Source organism: Peromyscus eremicus, chromosome 6 (assembly GCF_949786415.1).
Source record: "Peromyscus eremicus chromosome 6, PerEre_H2_v1, whole genome shotgun sequence".
Taxonomy (NCBI): domain Eukaryota; kingdom Metazoa; phylum Chordata; class Mammalia; order Rodentia; family Cricetidae; genus Peromyscus; species Peromyscus eremicus.
Window position 1 is genome coordinate 60,711,371 of NC_081421.1, and position 21,838 is coordinate 60,733,208.

Below are 21,838 nucleotides of genomic sequence, written 5' to 3' on the forward strand. Positions count from 1 at the left end.
TAGAAAGTAAGACAAATGGAAACAATCATTAACATGAAGGCAAAGTCTAGAAAACAGGACAACATAGTTGTGATTTATCTGACAGCTGGTTAACATCCAGGATATATATGAACTCCTAAAACATCCAGTTAAATAGGCAGTAGATGTAAATAGGTACCTCTCCCAATGGATACTTTCAGATGACCAGCAAATACTGAGTAATGGCACTCCTGTAATCCTAGCACTCCAGAGGTGGAGTAGGATGGTCACAAATTTGGGAGTGGCTTGGCTGATAGATAACATGAGGTTAGCCATGGGTATATAATTTGACTATGTCTCCCTCTACCCCACCAAATAAAACAGAACACAAATGAAAACAAAACAATAAATGTCTAAAGTCTATATGAAGAGTGCATGACATCATTAATCATAAGGAAATATAAAACCAAACCATAATATGATATCACCTCACCCTGCTAAGTATAATAGTTATCCAAAAAGTAAAGGTAATTTATGCTGAGAGGATGCAGAGGAAATGAAACCCTTGGATCTAGTTGGCTAGAATATAAGTTAGCATAGTCATTATGGGAAAAAAGTATCAAAAAATTGAAAATAAAGCTACAGATTCTACCCATGATTATTTATCTAAATGAAATAAAATCAGTGTGTCAAAGATACCTACACTTGTAGGTTTATTGACACTATTTACAATATGTAAAAAAAGGTAAGTAGTCTAATTGTCCATAAAGTGATGAGTGGATAAAGTAAATATGACATATACATACAATAGATATTTAGCCATGGAAAAGTGGGTAACCTGTGATTTATGATGACATAGATGAAACTAGAGATCATTATTTTAAGTGAAATAAACTGGGCATAGAAGGACAAGTATTTCATCTCAATCAATTGATACCTAAAATGGTTAATCACATGGAATCTAAAGTAGACTCTTAGGTGCCAAAGTTTGAGAGTTTTTACCATGGTGTTTGGCCAGGTAGCTACTTTTTAACCTGGTTTAAATGACATATAATATTATTTATCTGTATTGAAACATCATACACTATCCCTGTAATATGTACAGTTTTGTGTTTTATATAGCAATATATAGCATAGATATAATTAATTACATATACAGGTATGCATCACTGCACTACAGTGATGTATTTTCATAAATGTATCATTACGTGATTTTATTATTTGTGAATATCACAAAGAGTAGTTACACAAACCAAAATGGCTCTAATATCACTACAATATATAATCTCATGAAACTGCCATTGTGCTGCATCACTGATGGAATTGTCCTTTTGTAGCACAGTATTATGTTTATTGAGGTCTAGCATGGGTTTATTTTTCCAGGCATTCTCAGGAGCCTAGTCTATTTCCTTAGCCTTCATCTTTTGATCTTTTAACCAAATCATCCCTAAATCTTGAAAATAAACCTAACCAAGTAATTTTTCTTCTCCTCCCAGGTTATTGAATTAGCAGGGAGCAAGTGGGCATTAAACAGTTGTACAGATTAGTGTTACACTGGAGTAATGACTTCCAGTCTTACCTGGACCTCCCAACCGCTTTGTCATATCTCAACTTTCTCATAATGAAAATAAAATTGACGATTGTATAAAGGGGGAATGAAAGAATAAAGGTACCACATAACTGAAATGAACTCAGAGTAAACAGATGTGTGTGGGAAGAATAGTCATCTCCTTGGGTACTAATAATATTTCAGTCCATCTAAACAAGTAATTAAAAAGAATATGAAGACTGGGTTTTGAGTGGAACACATGCTTAGCATGTGTAAGGGCTTAGATTTAATCTCTAGCACAGAAAGGAAGGACATAGGTAGAGAGAAAAAAAATTGAAGGAGGGAGGAGAGAGAGAAGGAAGATGGAGAGTGGGGGTGGAAGGGTGAGCAGTACATTTTACAATATGGATGAAGCTAAAAAAGTAATCCAAGAAAAAGAAGCCAGTTCCCAAATCTGTATATCATGTGATTTCATTTGTATGAATTGGTCCAATAGCCAAGAGGAAGGGGGACTGAAGAGAAGTTGCTAATAGATAGTGAATTCTTTTGGGGGGAGTTGACACAATTGTTATAAAACTAGATCATGGTTATAGTTATATCATCTGTAAATATATTAAAATTGTACATTTTAAATAGGTGGACTTTATGGTATATAGGTTATCTATCCTAAAGCTGTTCAAAACAGAAAAAGAGAAAGGCTTCCCTTCATCTCTCTGTACATGATAACAACCCATTGTTTACTTGAGCTGAAATGCCTTTGTTCACTAGCTTTTCTTAGCACCATTCCATCGGATTTCTGTGTCTCTGCTCTTTCTTTCTAAAAGTCTCTTCTTTGAAATTTTTATACTATATACAATGTGTTTGATTATATACACACTGCTCTTTCTACTCCAGCGTCTTCTAGTATCTCCCTTATTCCCCTCCAACTTTATCTCCTTTTTTGGATTGCAGGGAACAGATACTTTCTATCTGTTCCTTTTTCTGATCCTTTCTTCTGCAATTTTAAAAAAATGAAATTTCCTGGATTTTATCTTTACTTTTTCCTATCCTTTAAACATACTTTTCTCTGGGATCTAGTGTAATACTTGGTTCATAATGAACATATGAATGTCTAAAGTCATTGACTCTAAGGCTTATCAACTTAATTTTTAATCTGGTAAATAGATCTCTTTCAGGCTCCAGAGTTTTGTTTCTTTTCTGTTCCAAGTAGTTGTCTAAGAGTTATTAGGCATCCAGGACAGGGTTTTTCTTCCCATTCGCATCTGTTTATTATTCATTTCATGGAATTAGCATCTTTCTGCTTTCATTTCCCTTTTCACAACCCTTGACTCTATTCTTACTATCTCCCTCCTTCTCTTTCCACCCATAAGAGGTTTTATATATTCAGCCTCAGACAGGTTTCCCAAATCTTGACCTCTAGGCTCTATCCCCATTGTCTTGACTCAGTTCCCCTTATATTGCCACCCTATAAATTGCAAAGCTACTGAGTTCATGTCCTGATTTGAGAGCTCCTTATTGTCTTTGCTGAATCCAAGTTGTATTGACAAGTTCTTTAGTAAACATCCCAAAGCTGTCTAATCCAGTATCATAATTCAGTTTTTACCCTCTTGAGGCTGCCTTGCTGTGATCTTACCCAAATTTCTTCGGGTGGAAATGCCCTTTGTCTGCATGCCTTCACATGTGCCGTTTCTTTGGCTTGTAATGCCTTTCCTGTTTTGTCCAGCAGATTCTTCTTTATTATTTAAGTTCTGTTTAAAAGTCACCTATTCATTCTTTAGTCATTTATTTATTGTCTGCTTTGTAACAGTTATTATGCTTCTAATGAGATAGACACAAACCCTTCTCCTCACTGAACTTAACAGAACAGGTCATCATTGAAGTGGTAATGAAACTCTCAATCTTCCCAGGCAGGGTTAATTAGTACTTTGATCATAGCTGCAATAGTAGCCAACAAGATACCGTAGAGGAAATACCATGTTGATAGCCCCACTGCTTTAGAAGTCAGTTGCCTCTTATTTATTCCAATGGGTAAGATGATTTCTTCACCTTCAAAATGATGAGAATAGTATTTAATCATGGCAGGCCATGGACTCTTGATGATATGGAGTCTTTGTCAGAGTTGCCTAAAGCAATAAATGTGTCTATTTAATGCATCATTATACTTAGTTGCTTTGCAATAATAATTTTGATGACATCATTTAAGTTTTACTTACCTTTTATTAAAGATATAATTGATAATATAATTATCTCTTGTTTTTTATTTGATTTGATTTGCTTTGATTTACTTCCTAACAAAAAGACTAAGTGAATAAGGAAATGATCAGCAGGTTTATAGCAACCAGGGAAAGCCCGGGATGATTTCTTGAGTAAATTGATTTGGCTGAAGTATTTGGTCCAAAGTAATAATTATAATTAAAGATGATGAGTGTCTAAAGGGTTTTAAAAAGTAAATACATGTATTCTGAAAACATGCTGAAACTCAGTACTGTATCAGTTAGAATTTTATATAATTCAATAATATACATTACTTTAATGTCTCAAGGTCTTATAAAATTTCCATGCCAGGCCTCAATAAAAGCAAGAATTTTCCTTTAGAAAATCTTCTGTTGGGATTCACAGTTGAAGGCTTTGGTTTTAACTGTGTACCTTGTCTATTTTATTAAGACTACACAGCGCCTAGATAGCCTTGCTTGACTCATGGTTGGTACTTACTAAACAGAGGTTTTCGCTAATGTTTTTCTATTTGCATGAAGGCACCATAGATTTCAGTTTGTGAGAGAACGCATTCACTCACATTGTATGATACCCTATTCTACCTGCACATTATTTCACTGAGATTTATATACAGACTGAAAGCCTTATGGAACGTGGGCACTTCGATCTTCTAGCTGACAGTGCACTGAAAATGTTTACTGCTTTCAAGGGATTATCATTTATTTAAGTTGTAGCTAATGTCTACCGTGAATTTTTTTAAATATAAAATTATGGAAATTGAAGCTTTCCAGATACAGGAATTTTAAAATACTTGGTTATATAAATTGAAGAACAAAATATGATGTGCTAAAATTCTCCAGGATGTAGAGCTCTGCTCTGGCTGGAAGAATTTATTACTGACTTCTGTTAAGGCCATCAAGATTTATCAGGTATTGTCACAGCAAAGTGGGTAAGATGGAAAACGGAAAAGTTTTCTAAAAGTATTGCATTGTGACAGCTTTTCTTTTTAAAACTGGCTTTCTTTTATTGACATAGATTGAAGTTACTTTAAAATGATACTTAAAAACCAGTAGATAAAAGTCACATATGTCCAACTCATTTGACAATAGATGTTAATTCATTTCCATTACAGTATTTAGGGTACTTATATCTATACTACTGATTTCAGTAATTAATGTTGTCTGAAACTATCTTACTCTAGTAAAACAACATCCATGAAACAATCTATATTAATAATTCAGCATGAGCTTAATGAGTTCATTCAGACAAATTTACATGTTTCTTATACATGATTAATTTAAAAATTTTTTTTCCTCACTTTGATTACAGACTCCTTTCGGATCTGACTACTCTTTCTTGTAGTAGGCAACTGCCACTGTGCTCTGTCCCCATTACTGGGTTTGAACATGATAGAGAGAATGAAAGGACTCTGAGCGTTGTATGTGAAGGGACAAGGTAGCCTGCCCTGAGGAGTCTGGGGTTGTGTGTCATGCAGTAACGCAGAAGGAGCATTGCATTTTTCCACAGCACACCATCTACAGAGATTTTGCTCTGAACAGTCCTTCAGGAATTGTGCTGCTCACTAGCTGTAGAGAAGAGTCTCTGCTCAATCACACATAATTTTGTGAATTTTTATTTCTTTTCACATTTGTATTCTACAAGGAGTCAGGAGAATTCTCCATGGAAACATCTTAAGTTTTTTGGTTCAAACACTTTCTCAAGGTGAATATTCAATAATTATTATTAGAAAATATTTTAATCTTGTGTTAGATTACCTACCCATCCATTTACTGTATATTAATTGCCTGATTAACTTCCTATACTTTCTCTAAAGAGAATTAAACTTTAAATCTAGTGTAATTTGCATGTGGAAAATAGTAATCAGATTCTTTCATGTTACACTGTACAATTAGTGAATGAATATAAACTCTGCCTTACTGTTTTTTTTTCTTAATACTTTATTTTTAGTTAACTCACATTGGTTCATTCTAATGCATGTGTTACCTAATGAAGTTACTGATATCAGTGAATAATTTGGTTATTGATGCTTACGTATGTTTACTTCTCAGATTTCAGAAACCTTTCCAATTTTGTTACTATAACAGAGTGTCTATTCCCTATCTTAAAATTTGAAATAGCATTTTTATGTTCTTTTATGTAGATTGTCCTGATGCGTAAAAGATGTTGTGTGTATAACCACATGTATGGCGGGGGGGGGGGGGCATTATGTGTGCATAAAAAAAAGAAAGCTACAAAATTTATAGATAAACGAATTGAGCTCAGAACAGTTATTCTGAGTGAGGTAACACAGACCAGAAATACAAATGTCAAATGTTTTCTCTTATTTCTGGATCTCAACTTTGAATCTTCAGATATGTGTATTCCACTTGGAATACCCATAGAAGTCAGGAAATTAATAAGGGCCCATAGGGTCAGTATTTCAAGGGAGAGGAGATAAACATAATAGTATATGGGGGAAATAATGGAGCAGGAGAGGGCAAATGGAAAGTGGGTTAGGAGAACAAGGTAGAACAGGGAATACAGGGAGGAATAAAATACGTTAAAGACATTTAGAAAAAGTCATATGGAAACCTACTACTGTAGAAGATGCCAATTTTGAGGAACCAGCCACCTTGTTTTTGAGAAGGTAAACTTACTGGTCGTTGGGACTTACTGATTAAGCTAGACCTGCTGACTAGTGAGCTCCAGCTATCTCACTGTCTCTGTCTCCTTTACATGACTGTAACAAGCATACATCGCTTCTAGCTTTTTATACGGCTGATGGAGATCAAATTCAAGTTCTCATGCTTTCAGCACAAGTACTTCACTGATTGAGCCAACTCCCCAGCCTTGGTGAAGGGGTTTCTAAAAAGGAATGGAATTGGTTGATTTAGAAAAGCCCGTTATACCTACAGAGTAGTTTTAGCATCAGCCTTTGTAATTTGGTCAAACAATGGAAAAACCAAGAAATCAGCAAACATTGCATTTCAGAGCTACCAATAACTTTTTAAAGCCAGATAGTCTCTATAGTGAAAGAGTTTTAGTACTTAGAGATTGTGTTCCACAAGTGTGATATGTGGGTGTGTTTAAACATAGGTACGTATATGCACACGGCTCTGTGTACATGAGTGGGGGGGCCAGAAAACCATAGTGGATGTCTTCCACTATAGTTCTCTACCTTGTCTTTTGAGGCAGGATATCTCACTCAATCTGGAGTTCTCTGACTTTGCTAAACTGGCTGTCTAGAGATCCTCCTTCATCTTTCCGTCTCCACCTCCCCCAGCTGGGATGACATACATGTTTAGGGTAGTGATATTTATGTGATTGCCGGGGATTCCAGCCCCTACACAGTGTCTTTATAGAGGTACATTGTGTCTTCTCAAGAAGTATTTCTAGGTCTTTCCAAACACAGGCTCACGCTATCAGTTTGAATATCTTTGGAATCTTACTGGAAACAGGACTCAGTCCATTGCTATGTAAATGACTTTAAATATGCTAGTAATTCCTGACATCTGAAAAAATGTGTGATTATTTTTTTCCTTCAAAGAATTAGATAATAGCATTTTCCACCAATGAGACTAACAGCTAGCTGTTTGATTAGAAGCTCACTCCCCCAGGGCCTAGTAGTCTACTTCCCATGGAGCATTGCTTTATATGGAGACTCCAGAAAAAGGTGCTTGGAGATTATTGGTTTCCTTTGGGAATTCCCCCCTTTTATTAAACATAGATTCTTTTCTCATACAATACACTCTGAATACAGTTTCCCCTCCCTCTACTCATCCCACTTCCTATCCCATCTGGATCCACTCCGTTTCTGTCTCACATTAGAAAAGAACAGACTTCTGAGAGATAACAACAAAACAGAACAAAATAAAATTTATAATAAGATAAAAAATGTTTGATGATTTTTTAAAAAGTACCTTTTATGTATGTGTTCTGAAATGAGTGATACTAGCTCTGTCTTCATATTTTCTTAACTAAATGCTGTTGTGAAGATGCTCTTTAAGTGATAATAGGTCCAGTAGTTTACAAATATAAGAATGCTAATGTGCACAGTTCCTTCTTTGGATTACATGTATTTTAAAAGTTTTGATAAGATATTCATATTTAAAAATGTACAGATATATAATTAACAAATTAAACTTATCTTTATAAACTTTTTCCTATGTGATTTAGTTTTCAATTCCTAGTATAGTAGTGATTACGTTTTTTCAGCCCAAAGTTACTAATTTGGCTTTTTTTAAATTAATTTTATAGAATATAAATAGCTATATTCTTTTTATTTTTGTTAATATTCCTATGAATATTCTTTGAGTTACAGGCCAATTTGTGAATAATTTTATATTTTTATGAATTTTCTGCTACATAATAAAAATTATTCTGCAATTGCTTTAGTAGACATTGGATTTGACTTCACTATATGTAGTATACTGAAATTTATTGTTGCCTAATTTAGTAATAATTTTATCATAGCAAGTTAACATCTCTTATAATTTTAATTGTTATCAAGAAGAATGACATCATTTAATTTGACAGAAATGTAGAAAGATGGATTAATGACAAATTAATAATTTACCACCTTTGCATAAAACTGAAGCATACGGTATTAGAAGGATTGATGGCACAAAAGGTTAACAAATTTTAGCAGCTTTCATTAGCTTTACACCATCATATGTTTGTGGTACTGACTGAAATAGGCTTTATAGCAAATCTTAGTCTAGGGAACTAATTACTTGTGCCGATTGCCGCACTGATGAATAGACCCTCATTGTATCATTCCCCTGAAGACAAGGAGCAGCCTGTGATTCACGACTGCATCCTGGCTGATATTTGATAATAATTTTAACAGATAAATGTAGGAAGGCAGAATGATGAAGTGCCTATCCAAGCTCCATGACTATCAAAGCCATGCACATAACCATCTGTGTACTGCCTCTTTCCTTCTCAGCTAAGGGGAATTTTATTTCATTAACTGAATTCAAGCAACTGTTGTCTTTTGCTTGTGTATCTAGTTTGTATATATCTTAAATTTATTTTTAAATTGTATTATTGTATTAGTTTTTATTGAAAGTTTAGGTACCAAAACAATGAAGTAAAGAAAGAGCAAATGAGTTTTAGTTTCCTTTTTTGAGGACTACAGTGCTCACACATTTTTGTGTTTCATTTTGGTATCATTGCTCCTTCTCAGGCATGACCAAAGTCAACAAAGGAAGTATTTCATGTTCTTATTGTCTCTCCTATATTCTCTGAAAAGGTTATTGGATTCCTACTACTTTTAAAATATTTTCTTTAAATAATGTACTGTTTGTTGTCTCTACTTTTACAACTTAATTTTTAACCAATCAAAAAATACTTGTTACAAATCTATTTTTATAGATGGTGTCTTTAAAACATCAAAACAAGGTTGACTTTATTTGGGTATTTTGGGATAGTCAGCTGGTAAAGAGTATTAATTTGTCAAAGCTGACAGGTACAGTTTTATTAGCTCATGAAATACAAGCAAGATTTTATTTTTTTATTAGTCATTCCTGGAGAAGTTTTAATTATGAATATGTTTTTATTTCATTTTTGAAACTTACATGTTTTTGTGCTATACATCTTTAGTGAATAAATATATCCTCCAGAGATTTTTTTCTCCATGTAACTGAAATAAACCTCTATATTAGTATTTTCCTTATAAGATATTTTCCAGCATGCTAGGACATGAGTATTTAACAGCAGAGAAAGTTGACATTTATGTGTTGCCATATAAAAGATCTATGTAATTGGGGAAAATATCATAGAACTTGAATTTTAAAAAATAAATTTCCAAAAGTATGCTTTCAATATAGTAATTATTGCACATCATATAGCATGTAGTTTTTAATTAAATAGAATAACAGGCTACATAAAACAGAAATTCAATCTGATTTGCTTGAAAATAGATTGCTGTTTCACTCTACAAGAATGGTTTATTTAAAAACAGCAAATGGAGAAGAAATGCATTTTCTTGTGTTGTTCTAAGCCTCAGGGGCTAAATGTAATGAATATTTTAAGAGATTATTTTAATTAAATTCCTGCACATCTAAACAGAGTAATATTTTATTATCACATACATAACCATGTAACTGAGATATTCATTAAAGTTAACACTTTCTGGACCAAGAATTCATCGTATGATTTACTGACCTTGTGCAAAAAGGCACAAATTAGGAAGAAAAATGAAGGGGGACAGACTTTGATTAATATAGGTAATGCTATACCATATTTATAATAGCCTTTTCCCTATTCTGGTTTATAAATGCAGCCACAGAGAAAGGTGCCCTGCTGAGGCTGAAATGAGGCTGAAATCAGAGCACATGCCACTAGAGTGTGGGGAAACTGATCACACTGTCAGCAATTCATTTCAAAATGATGTATTCAGTGCTCACTTCACCTTCCAAGAAAAGGAGAAGGGGTTCTTTAGACTAGAAGGTGATATTGTTATTTTCAAGGACATACCTAAGTTAAAGATTGCAGAAGGGGAGTGTGAGATGGAGGGAGAATTAAGAGGAAGGAGAGGGGAAAAGGCAGAGCAAACAAGGAGATCTCTATGCAGAAAGTCAGTGCTTCCACGCTGTTTGATAATTGCTAACATATGTGGCGTCTCTGTTTCATTGTAGTCGTCCTCGTGAGTTCTGGCGCCTTGACTACTGGGAAGATGACTTGAGGCGCCGGCGACGATTTGTGCGTAACCCTCTAGGATCGACACATCCTGAAGCGACACTAAAAACAGCCGTGGAACATGGTCAGTGTTTAAACCATTTCTTGTCAATAGCAGCAGGTACAGTACTTGGTGAAGAAAAACATAGCTTCTTAATAACAAGGCACAGCAGAATTGTCCAACACCACATTTCACAGTGTCTTACTCCACAAGGGGGAGAGGGATACACTTTGTGTAGGATCCCATGAAATTATGGTGTCAAGTGTATTTATTTGTTACAGTACACATACAAAACTTAGGTAACATAAACCCATTGTTTCAAAACACAAGGTTAAAGTATTTATCCTTTTTAGCAACACATTCAGCTTTGAGTAAATGAATCCTGCCAGCCTAACTTAAATCCATGAGCATAAAAAACACGTAATTTACAAACCAAATAGGTTTCTAGGTTTTGTCCTTTAAGTACAGTTCTCCTCCAGCAGTGCTATGATAATAAATGTCCAAGTGCCTTGGTACTTGCTGAATCTTGATTTGCAGTTGTGATTGATGGCTCATGGACAAGAGAATAGACATTATTTTCATATGTTTCTATTCTGTACCATCTTGTTTCCAGAGCTTAACAAAACACTCCCCCTTTTTTAATGATGGTGATTCAATTTAGGTAGAAGTCTGGTAACACACAACCAGAAAAGGTCTCTTGCACTGAAAATGTACTTTGTTTAATCAGACAACAACACTTGTGATTTTATGAAGTTCTAAAAGCCAGTTAAAATATATTAAGGGGAAATGCCCCTCTCTACATTACAATTACTTTGTTTATGCTAAATATAAATTGGTTAAGGTGGATGCAGTCTGCCTCCTCATTAGGATATTAGCTGAATATGCTGTAGTTTGTGATTAAATGGCAATGCATGCCACAATTAAATAAATGTTCAATTATATTCAGTAAAGATATTAAGAATTTTCTTTGATTTCTATTGTTTTTAATTGAAACGAAGAAATTCCGTGTGTTTATGTGGTACCATGTCATGTTTCAATGCAGGTGATGATATTAAGAATTTAGATTAAAAATCTGTAGTCTTGGGTTTGGCCTCAGTCAGGTCGTTTAACCTCTTGCACTCATCCTTAAAGAGCCATTTCTGGAAGAAAATGTCCACAATATGTCATCAGATATAACACCAAATGTGACATCAGTCTGTTAAAATAAATGATCACACCAAGAATAGTCAATAACAAAGTGATCTAAAAGCAGTAATAGTCTCGGGACCTATGTCTTCAACTCCAGGGGGTGGGCAAGGAGAAATAATGAAGAATTAATTAGCCTACTTTGCTGTGAGGGTTCATATTCTTTTTGTGTGGTGGTATAGATTTCAGAGTTATGTATTTTGTCTTTTAAATTTTTTGGTTAATGATACTTTTCTCTGTTGGGTGTGTTTAAAATTTGAAATTTAATAATATTTTTCTATTCTAAACTCTTATTTAACAGTAAGTTGTAAGTTCTGGTGTGTATGGTTACAAGAATATACTGTTTCCTTTTACATCAGGAAGGCTAGGATTTCTGTTATAAAATTGCACATTGGAAGCTGATTTTCTTTTATCCTGAAATACCAGTAACTGAATTCAAAATGCAGTAGTATAGGTTAAATTTAATTATATTCCTATAAAAATAGTACATTTTACACTTTTGAAGTGTTATGTGATTCTTACTGGATAAATATTAATTATTGTTGAACTTCACCTTTTAAAATAAAATGCTAACTTTCTAAATTCTAAGCACCTGCAGTAATATTCATTAGTAATACCTAATTAAGATTTTTTGGACCTATTTAGACATAGATATCATTGTACTTATTCTAGGTAGTAATTGAATATTAATACAATGTTATTTATCTTTATTTGATTGTGAATATTTTATTGAATCAAAGGTATTTTATGTGATTCTCTTATTTGCAAATCTCTCATATAAATTCTTTGATTAACCATAAAAATGCATGAAGCATTTATTTCAAAACAATAGTCAACTGTGTGTACCTCATCAGTATTATAATTAAGAATATGAATTATGTTTAATACAATACATTTATTAGTTACATGTTAAATGTCTATGTAGTACAATCTTTTGTAAAACTATAAAAGCTACACTTTATTCTTTGTGTGTTTGTGTTATTTTAAATGACAAAGCACATGATTCTGAAATTCAACATACAGGTTGTACTGTATTTGTTCTTAGCATAATTTATGCTAATATATTATAAGCAAAGAGCTTAATTTTTAACTGGATTTTATTAAATCAAATAACTTATCAAGCTGACATTCAATCTTGATCTTGTGTTAGCTATGAAATGCAGTCTTTGAATACATCCTAAAACACAATGGAAGCTATCAGACATGATAGGACTCAAGTATTCCAGAGAAAATGGTTGTTCTGATTAAAAGCAGTTGGAGCTATAGGTAAACATGGTTACATACTGTAGAGTTCAGTATTGAATTTAAAAATAGATATTTCTATGGCTACTACGTAGGTGTTATGTTTATAACTTCTTTTACTTATAACTCATTTAACTAAGTAGACAATCATTTTAAAAATCCAGAATCTTAGAACATCTTGAGTTGTATTATCATTACTAAAGAAAGGCATCTGAATCAAATTGCCATTGGATATTAGTGATGTATTTTGGTAGTGTGAGCCGTCTTTTTTATAGATTGATTTGGTTTGAAGGAAAGCCTCTGGTGTAAAGGTGGCAGAGTAAATACCTGAAGAGTGATGTTCTCTGTTGGTGCGATCAATACCAGCCCCATGACTCTACTTCTGGCTACCTTCTAGTTAAAAACAAATTTTTTAATTCTGACAATTTAATTGCCCTTCCCAAGTTCACATTAACTTGCTTGGGGAAAAGAGCTTTAAGTAATTTTTCAAGCAGAGACCCTCCAAAGTGGCTATTTATAAAAGTCGTGTTATAATGGGAGATTCTTTTTTGTAGAAACAGAATCATGTTTTAAAATTAAAAATTTTATTTTATCAGTAAATATTGTTTGTGGATATTAGCATCAGCAAGAAAAGATGAGCATTTGATTCTTGGGGACATTTTCTTCTATTTACAGTTTTAAAATTTGTTATAAATCTGTCATAATGGTTCCTCACGTATTTCCAATGCATGGAGTCCTATGTGGCAGTTATTTATGATCAGAGTGTTTTAGATCTAGACGAATCCTTAGGCTCAAATCTAGTCTAACATTTTCTTTAAAGATAAAGAAACTGAGGTAAGAAAGGGCTAATATAATTTTTGGCATGTACAGGACTAAAGCCTAGGTTAACTGAGGACTGGTTGGATTTTCATGTCAGTGTGCATTGTCTTTAAAATGTTATTGTTAGATATAATGTAAGTTTTATCCTCAAAGCCATGTAAAATATGTTTAAATGGTAATTTTCTTTAATTCACCTGTTAAAACTGTTTAACACCAGAATCTGATTTAATTCAAGACATTTTTATTTTGTAAAGAGTGTACATGATGATGGAAGTATTTAAGGAGTATTTAACATAGCTTTAAGAATATGTTGTTAATGTATAGAATGTTACCAATAACCAGTTTGGATTCCTAAGGATGTCAAATCATGGAAAGATCCTAAATCAGACCTTGTTTTCTGGTGGTTTCAGCAATATTATTTACTTTTGTTCCCTCTATAAGATCAGCATGCACTAGGTTCCATATCTAAAACTTTCAGGGAACCCAGTATCATTAGGATATGTGCTTGGATTTTTAAAAGATCATCTTTTGTACTCTCAGTTTTTCTAGAGTATATATATTTTATTGGCTCGAAACCCTAAGGAAATTAACTATAGAGAGGGTCTAACTAGATCAAGATAATAGTTGACTGAGATACTCTTTATGTGTCACTGTTCAGAATACAGTTTCGGCGTTTGCTTTGCACCACATTTCATGGATGCCGGTATTCATGTTATGTTTGTTTGATGTCATACCTTTAGTACATTTGTAATTTTGTTTTCTGAAACAAAGTAGCTTTTTCTGAACACATAAACATTTTTCCCTCAACATGGACTACTGAAGACTCCTGTTTCCTGCTCAGTGGATGTTTGAAAGGGAATTTATATCTTATAGGTAAACTCTTTCCTGTGTTTGTAGTTTTATATTTTAATTTTACTTACCTGCTCTGTGTTGTATAGATATATAACTTCATGCCTTCCCCTTAATCTCAAGGACATGAATCTTGTATTTTGAGGGCCAGCCTCTTTTTTAGGCTTCTCTTAGCTTCAGTGAAGTAAAGATATTTTAATGACAGAACTTTGGATACACTTCTTTAATTCTGTGTAACAATGTAGTTAATTACTAAGTTAGCTTAAATATTAAAATAAAATATGGCATTAGATAAATGTAGTCAGTTAAATTATTAAAAAATGAACAATGATCATGTTCATTAAAAATTTTAGTGGTGAAATTAACTGACTTGCACTTTAAATTTGAACCAAAAGTATGTTCTTAACTTCATCCAATTAGGCTTTTAGACTTCAGAATAATTGACACTTATTTATAATTGTTGATTGACTAAAAAAGCAAATGAAAGATAAAACTAGATCTTTCCCTAGAACATATAAACATGATAATTATCTTTTATTTTATGCTTGGGAAAGTTTTGTTCTAATTTTGAAGAAAAAAAAAGTTCTGTAGCAGAAGGCTATTAGGCCACTGAGAATTGAGCACCAGAGCATGTGGTGTATATTAGAGTACTGTTGGTAATTTTACTGCTGCTAGCTTAAAATCCTCAAGGGGGAGTTAATTACAGGAAAGCCATTCTAAATATCAGTAAGCTGCATATTTTCTATGACAAGAGGTTTTTCAGTTGAGATTGAACAATTCCAGAATCTGGGCTTGTAAAAATAAGTAAATAAATAAATTAAAGTGGATCTTTGTATGCATTTAGTACACTTTATTACAGAATTTTTTTCATGAAACTATTTAATTCAAAAGTTACTTTGTTTTAGTATGAGTCAGCATGATGAGAACATATTTAAAAACTTTTAAATCCCAGTTGGGAGGGATAACACATTATATTTTTAGTGGCCGTTTAAATGAATGAATTTATTTATGGAGCCATTTCAAACCATTGCATATTGCTACCAAGAACTGTGTTTTTTGTAAATATTTGCAGATTAAACAGTTTTCTTTTTCAAATAAACTTGGTGTACTTCAGGGTCTGTATGGCAGTTAGCTTCTAGGACGTAGTGAATGCGATGCTCATGTTTGATATCAACCAAATTTAGGTTTGATTTTTTTTTTTTTTTTGCTTGTTGTAATTCTTACTTGGTTTTAAGTTCACTATGGGAAGCAAATAATTAGTAAATTAAAAAGACATTCATATTTGCACTGTGGTTTTTCTTTTCTTTTGCTCTCTTCTGTCCAAGAGCTGGTGTACTGTAGGGGCTTGACCTCCAAGTCTGCCAGCCCCAGGCCTGTTTCTGTGTCTTCACTGCAGTTATCATGCTCTGTTTACCTTAGGCAGATTATGTCTCTTCTCTGGGGCTGTTCTCTTACCTGAAACTGAGGAGTTAGAGGGTTCCCAAGAACTAAATAAGTTAAATGTGTAAAATATTTTGATCACTCTGTAGCGTATGGTAAGTGCTATGTAATATTATCCTTATTTGCAACATTTTTGCTTTGAAGAGAGTTATAAATCAAGAAAATGAAGAGACTGTAGCACACCAATTCTGTACCAAAACCTAACTGGTGAATGAAAATGTCTTATAATTTAATGTTTAGGAAAACTTAGATGCTTTCTTTTGGATTTCTTACTGGTCAGGTTTTTGTTTGTTTTGTTTTTGTTTTTTGTCAAGTTGCTTATATGCTTGGAAGATCTTGTTTGGATTAAGACAATTTTTATTCTAGTATAGGGAATTTATATGACTTAATGTAAACTATGTTAAAGAACCCTAGTACGTTTTTTTCTAAAATGGTAATAATTAATTGATATATAATTTCTTGTAGGTTTAAAAAATATAAAGGAATTAAATATTAAATATTAAGTGTTTAATATTACATTTTCAAATATTTACAGAGATTTCCATATTTGTGTAATTTACTATGCTATATTGCAGAGATGAAAAAATGCATTCAAAGCTAAATACAAAACGTTTCTTCCCATGACTTCTTTATTAAATTATAAAAGCCCTATATTCCATTTAGTGCCATAAATGCTGCATGTTAATGATATACATGATTAATTCACAATAAATATGAAATAAAACGTCACTCTAAACCAGTGGTTTTCAACCTTCCTAATGCTGGAACCCTTTATTACAGTTCCTCATGCTGTGGTGACCCCCAATCATAAAATTATTTCGTTGCTACTTCATAACTGTAATTTTGCTACTGTTATGAATTGTAATGTAAATATCTGATATGCAGGATAGCTGATATGCAACCCCCAAAGGGGTCGCAGCCCATAGGTTGTGAAACGCCGCTCTAAACCGAGGCTTTATTCTTTTGAGTTTGAGCTTTATGCTGGGTAGAAACTGTGGTGGGGCAAAAGCCTCACCATCGGATTTCCATATTAGTAATCCAGGCCTGGGTGGGTCAGGTGCTTCACCTCCCTAGCAGGAAACAGGTTCCTGAACTTTCCTTTTTGTGACAGGATTCAAAGAAATTGAAGGTTAGGAAAGACGCACCATTCTTTGAGTTTTTTCTGGAGAAAACTGCCCGCGGCAGCACCATAGTGATGCTGGAGAGCCAAGTCGGGTTTGGGTGCTAGCCTTCCAGCTGCCGGCTGGCTTCTTTCTTTGGTTCCATTGCCCCCCCTTCCCTGGCCTTGCTGCCTGGTCCTGAGGCTGCAGGAGGCTCTTTGCCCAGAAGCCTCTCAGCCTACTGTTCTGTTATGATTGCCCCCGGGGTGTCTTAGCCCTTTAGTTTAAACAGCAGAGGAGGGAGCTAGGAGCCTCTGCTTGCTTGCTACAGCGCCTCTCTCTCTCTCTCAATATTTGTGTTAGTGTTCTGGGCACAGGAAGATGTGTGAAAATGTGGGCGAGGGCCTGGGAAGGAGGAGGAGGGAATGAAGAACAGAATGCAGCTGCTGGAACTTTATTAGTGTCCCATAGGGCTTTGGGGTTTGGGCCTCCATTCTTATTGGCTGGTGTTCTCCCCCAAGCGCTGACCACTCTTCTGGACACTCCCTGGCCCTTTCCAAATACATGCCAGTGTAATATATTCAGAGGAATGAATGGCTCCTCGTTATTTTTCCATGTTAAATAATCATTGTTTCCTAGACTAGGTTCTGATTTTTCCCACTAAAGAACAAATTGGGGGGGAGGGGAGGCTGCTTTGGAATCCTTTCCTGCCGTAACTATAAGTAAATAAATGGCTGGGTGAGCAGTGCAAGGGTCAGATTTAATGGGATTAAGGTGCTTGTTCAGGGTAACATTACACTAGCTTGGGGAATCGAGTTTGTCAGAAGGAGCGTGTGTGCCATCCTGGTCACTTTACCCACGGTGGGCGACTGTATAGAAGATTGGCCATCTCTGGCTTCCTACCCTTCCTGTAGCCCTACCCCTCTTCCCGAGTGTTTCTCCACTGCTGATGGACAGCTTTGTTTCCTTTTCATTTCAGCCGCAGATGAAGACATCCTTGCTAAAGGAAAACAGTCCATCAAGAGTCAGGCTTTAGGAAATCAGAACTCAGAAAACGACGCCCTCCTGGAAGGCGACGAGGATACTCTGTCATCCGTGGATGAGAAAGATTTAGAGAATCTTGCCGGTAATTCAGTGGCTGCGCAGATATTTCAGCTGGCTCTGGGACAATGAGCATCTAATTACTTACTTTTTCAGCTGTGACCACTGGGACTACCAAGCCCACAATCCACAATTATATTAACTAGAAATTGGTTTTGTTCTTTCCAGTGTTTCTCCCTTCATCTGCTATAATTCCTCTGATTTTTTTTTATTCTTCCCAGTCCTCTGATCTTCCTGATCTTTTTCTTTTATATATAATTTTCACTGAGACAAAAAAAAAAATTGAAAGCAGCTACAGCTGAATTGCTTCATGCCTCCTTGGGAAGTTACCATACTCTATAAACCAAGGGTTATAAGTGAAATTCTGCCAACTATTTTTGTAAACAAAGCTTGGAGGCTGTTTGCCTTAAATATAGACTCTTAGGGAAATACCATATGTATTTAAGACACTCCAAAAGTGAGCCCCCAGAATTCCATGGGATTTATGCAGTTTGGATAATATAGGAATTTTGATTTATATTTAGCAGATTTTCAGTTTATTTTCCTTGTGGAAAAAAAAATTCACTTGTTTGGCTTGAGGTCATTCATTAGATGACGTTTTACCTTTAGTGTCTGTGATTGTGTTTATTATTATTAATTTGTATTTCTTGAGGTAAAAAAGCACATAGTTTTTATATGTGAAAATTGCATAGTTTGCTTTGCAATGGTTTTAAGAGAAAAGGTATTTGAAAGATTTCATTTGGCGGTATACCTCCAACCTTGTGCTTCCATGCAGTGCAAACTGATAGTGAAAACAAAGCTAGAAGCTGCTTACCTGCGTTGATGACTGCAGACCTCTCAAAGTAGAAGAAAATTAATTGGACTGTGCCTGTTCAGGGGTCTGTAGTGGGAATGGAGGTTAAGGAGGAGACTGCTGTTCTCGTCTTTTCCTTCACACCCACTTATCCATCTCCTTCTTTATTTTACCCCTATTCTTATGACTAACGATATGTTCTCACAGTAATAGAGGTGAAAGGGAGTTTAATTATATAATCTTGACAATGGCAATGGGATTAAGAAGTAATCCACGCTAATAAAGTGGTATGGGTTAGAAATGAAGTGGAAATTGTCAGGGGTCTTCTGTAGAACCTAGGCTGCACCAGTTTCTGCAGCTGTCTGCTTACCCTGTAATTGAATGTCTGAGAATGATTGAAAAAATGTTATTTCTTCTCAGGATTACATGCTAATGTACAGAGGGCAAAAGGAGACAGCAAAAGAACACATAGCTGCTTATTTCATCCATTTACAGGGATGAGCTTTGGGAAATCATGGCTGTTCTGAAGCTATCTGCTCCCCATCTGCAAACACAATGCATTTGTACATTGGGAATAGAGGGCAAAACCTGCTCTGATCTCCGCAGAGCATCCCTTCTATTGTCCTACTGGCACACATTAAGATTGATGTGAGATTAAGGACCATCACACTTCAAGCAATCGATGGAAATGTCAATTCATCTGGATTTTGAAACACTTATTCACCCATTGACCACCTGAATAGGTGCACCTTGTTTATAGGCACTATATTAATTCAGAATTAAAAATGCCAGTCTTCTCTTTGGCTGTTTTCTTGTACAATGAGAAATTGTTGTAGGATTTCAAATTCTTTCTGAATCTATCTCCGAATGTGTGTGTGTGTGTGTGTGTGTGTGTGTGTGTGTGTGTGTGTTTTATATAATTATTTTCAGTCCTTATTTTAGGGTTAGCTATAAGGTACCTTATGCTGTTCTGTCTATAGTGCATCTATTGTTTTCAGTAGCAGTCTGATTTGTCTCTTTGATAAGCCCTGTGGAGATTTGATTATTCCAATAAAAATTCATTCACTTGGAAACCCACCCTCCAGCTGTTTACTCCCAGAGTCCCTGGACTACACTAATATTAGATTTGGAGGCACTGAGCAATATTTAACAGTGGAAAGGACACTTTGAGAAGAAATATTTTTATCAGTCTATATGCGGGGAAAGTTGCCATGGAAAAGGTTTTGTATGAAACTGGTACAGAATCTTTTTCAGAGAAGATGGTTTATCAGAGGATTTCCAAACACTTCACTCATAAAGCTAGTCCTCTTTGTATCCATGCCTCAGTCAAGCTCTAAAGTCACCTCTGGCCTTGGGAGCCTATTGAGGCCTCCTTGCTCCTGGTTGTTATTCCATGTTGTTGGTAGCCTGAGGCTGCCTTTCTAAATGGAACGTGGATGTACTTATTTAAGCCTCCCTCTTACCTAGAGATTAGACCAACATTTTACACACTCTCTGTAAGATAATTGCTTCTCAGTTTACCATTATTGTTAACTGCCTGTTATAAATCTTACAGTATGAGAATTCAGACTTTATATCTTCAGAGATAGCTTTTGTATGGACATAATATAGAAATATAGAAGTCAGCAATGCTGTACCTAGAAATAAGAATTTTTATAAATTAAATATTATTCCTGAACAAATTTAAGTTTTGAAAAATGTCGTTCCAACTCATGTGGCTTCTTTTTCTCTTGGCAGGTCCTGTTAGCCTGAGCACACCAGCTCAGCTTGTGGCCCCCTCTGTTGTAGTAAAAGGCACTCTCTCTGTCACCTCCTCTGAACTGTATTTTGAGGTGGATGAAGAGGATCCCAACTTCAAGAAAATTGATCCGAAGGTGAGAAGATGAAGAGGGAAGGGGGTTTAATTTTTCTTATTATGGGATAGTGTGTTCTAGTAAGTAAGATTGGTTTTGATAAAAATCTCACAAGCTTAGTTCAGAACTCTTGCTGAATTGCCTCTGCTTACTACAAGGCAGTTATCATTTTTAGCTTAAGACTCTTTTACCATCTAGTTAGATTATTGAAGTTCATTTAAATTCAAAAACAATTTCCACTTAATTGCATTTATCATTAGTTCTTTGAGGGAAGAGACCTCAGGGAACATTGTTCATAAATATATTCTGCCTCAAAGGGTTCAGCGTGAATTAAACACCAAAAATTCAGTGAGCTTGAGAGTAGAATTGTTTTGTTTAGCCCATATATTTTCTGGATATAATACCAATATATCATTACCCTTGCTTTGTCTCCATGGCTTACTTTTCTTTGGTACATGCGAGCATATTCTACCAGAGTGGGATACCTCTGTTTCCCATTACCTGTGGTAGCTTTTACAAGGCACTGCATAATTTCCTATTCTTAAATGAAAATGTAATTTCCCCTTTCGAAGGTATTTTGATTACTTTTCAGACCATGGCAATTTTATTTTACTTAGAAACATTTCTGTTTTTTAACACAGTCATAAAGCCAAAATAACATTGATTTAATGAAAGTGAATAGTAGAATTTGTTCTGAGAGGAAACAATTTATTGAAAAATGAACCAAATAAGTGACCTGTAGAAAGAGTAGTGGTTTAAAATGAGAGAATTAATTTCACTGGCTTATTGTGTGTATATACACATACTATACACACTGGCTTATTGTGTGTATATACACACACTGTACACACATTCTTAGTTTATTGGTAGCCTCTGTGGTTTTGGAGTCATGTGGAATTGTTAAATCTTCATGATTTGAAAGTATTTCTAAAAAGCTCCTGAGAAAAAAATGTTATAATTTTGTTGAGCTCTACAGACAAATCAGGTCTTGTCTTATACATGTTTGCTTCAAGTACTTTGTTTCCATAGCGCTGCCTGTATTCAGGCAGGACT

General features: G+C 34.7%; 1 protein-coding gene across 3 annotated transcripts in view; it reads left to right on the forward strand.

Moving 5' to 3' along the window:
- Lrba (LPS responsive beige-like anchor protein) overlaps positions 1-21,838 on the forward strand; it is a 561,905-nt gene that overhangs the window by 292,897 nt on the left and 247,170 nt on the right. For all 3 annotated transcript variants that reach the window (XM_059265566.1, XM_059265567.1, XM_059265565.1), the window contains exons 37-39: positions 10,363-10,487; positions 18,018-18,164; positions 20,670-20,806. In XM_059265566.1, coding sequence (XP_059121549.1) covers positions 10,363-10,487; positions 18,018-18,164; positions 20,670-20,806 — 409 coding nt within the window. The remainder of the gene's footprint in view (positions 1-10,362; positions 10,488-18,017; positions 18,165-20,669; positions 20,807-21,838) is intronic.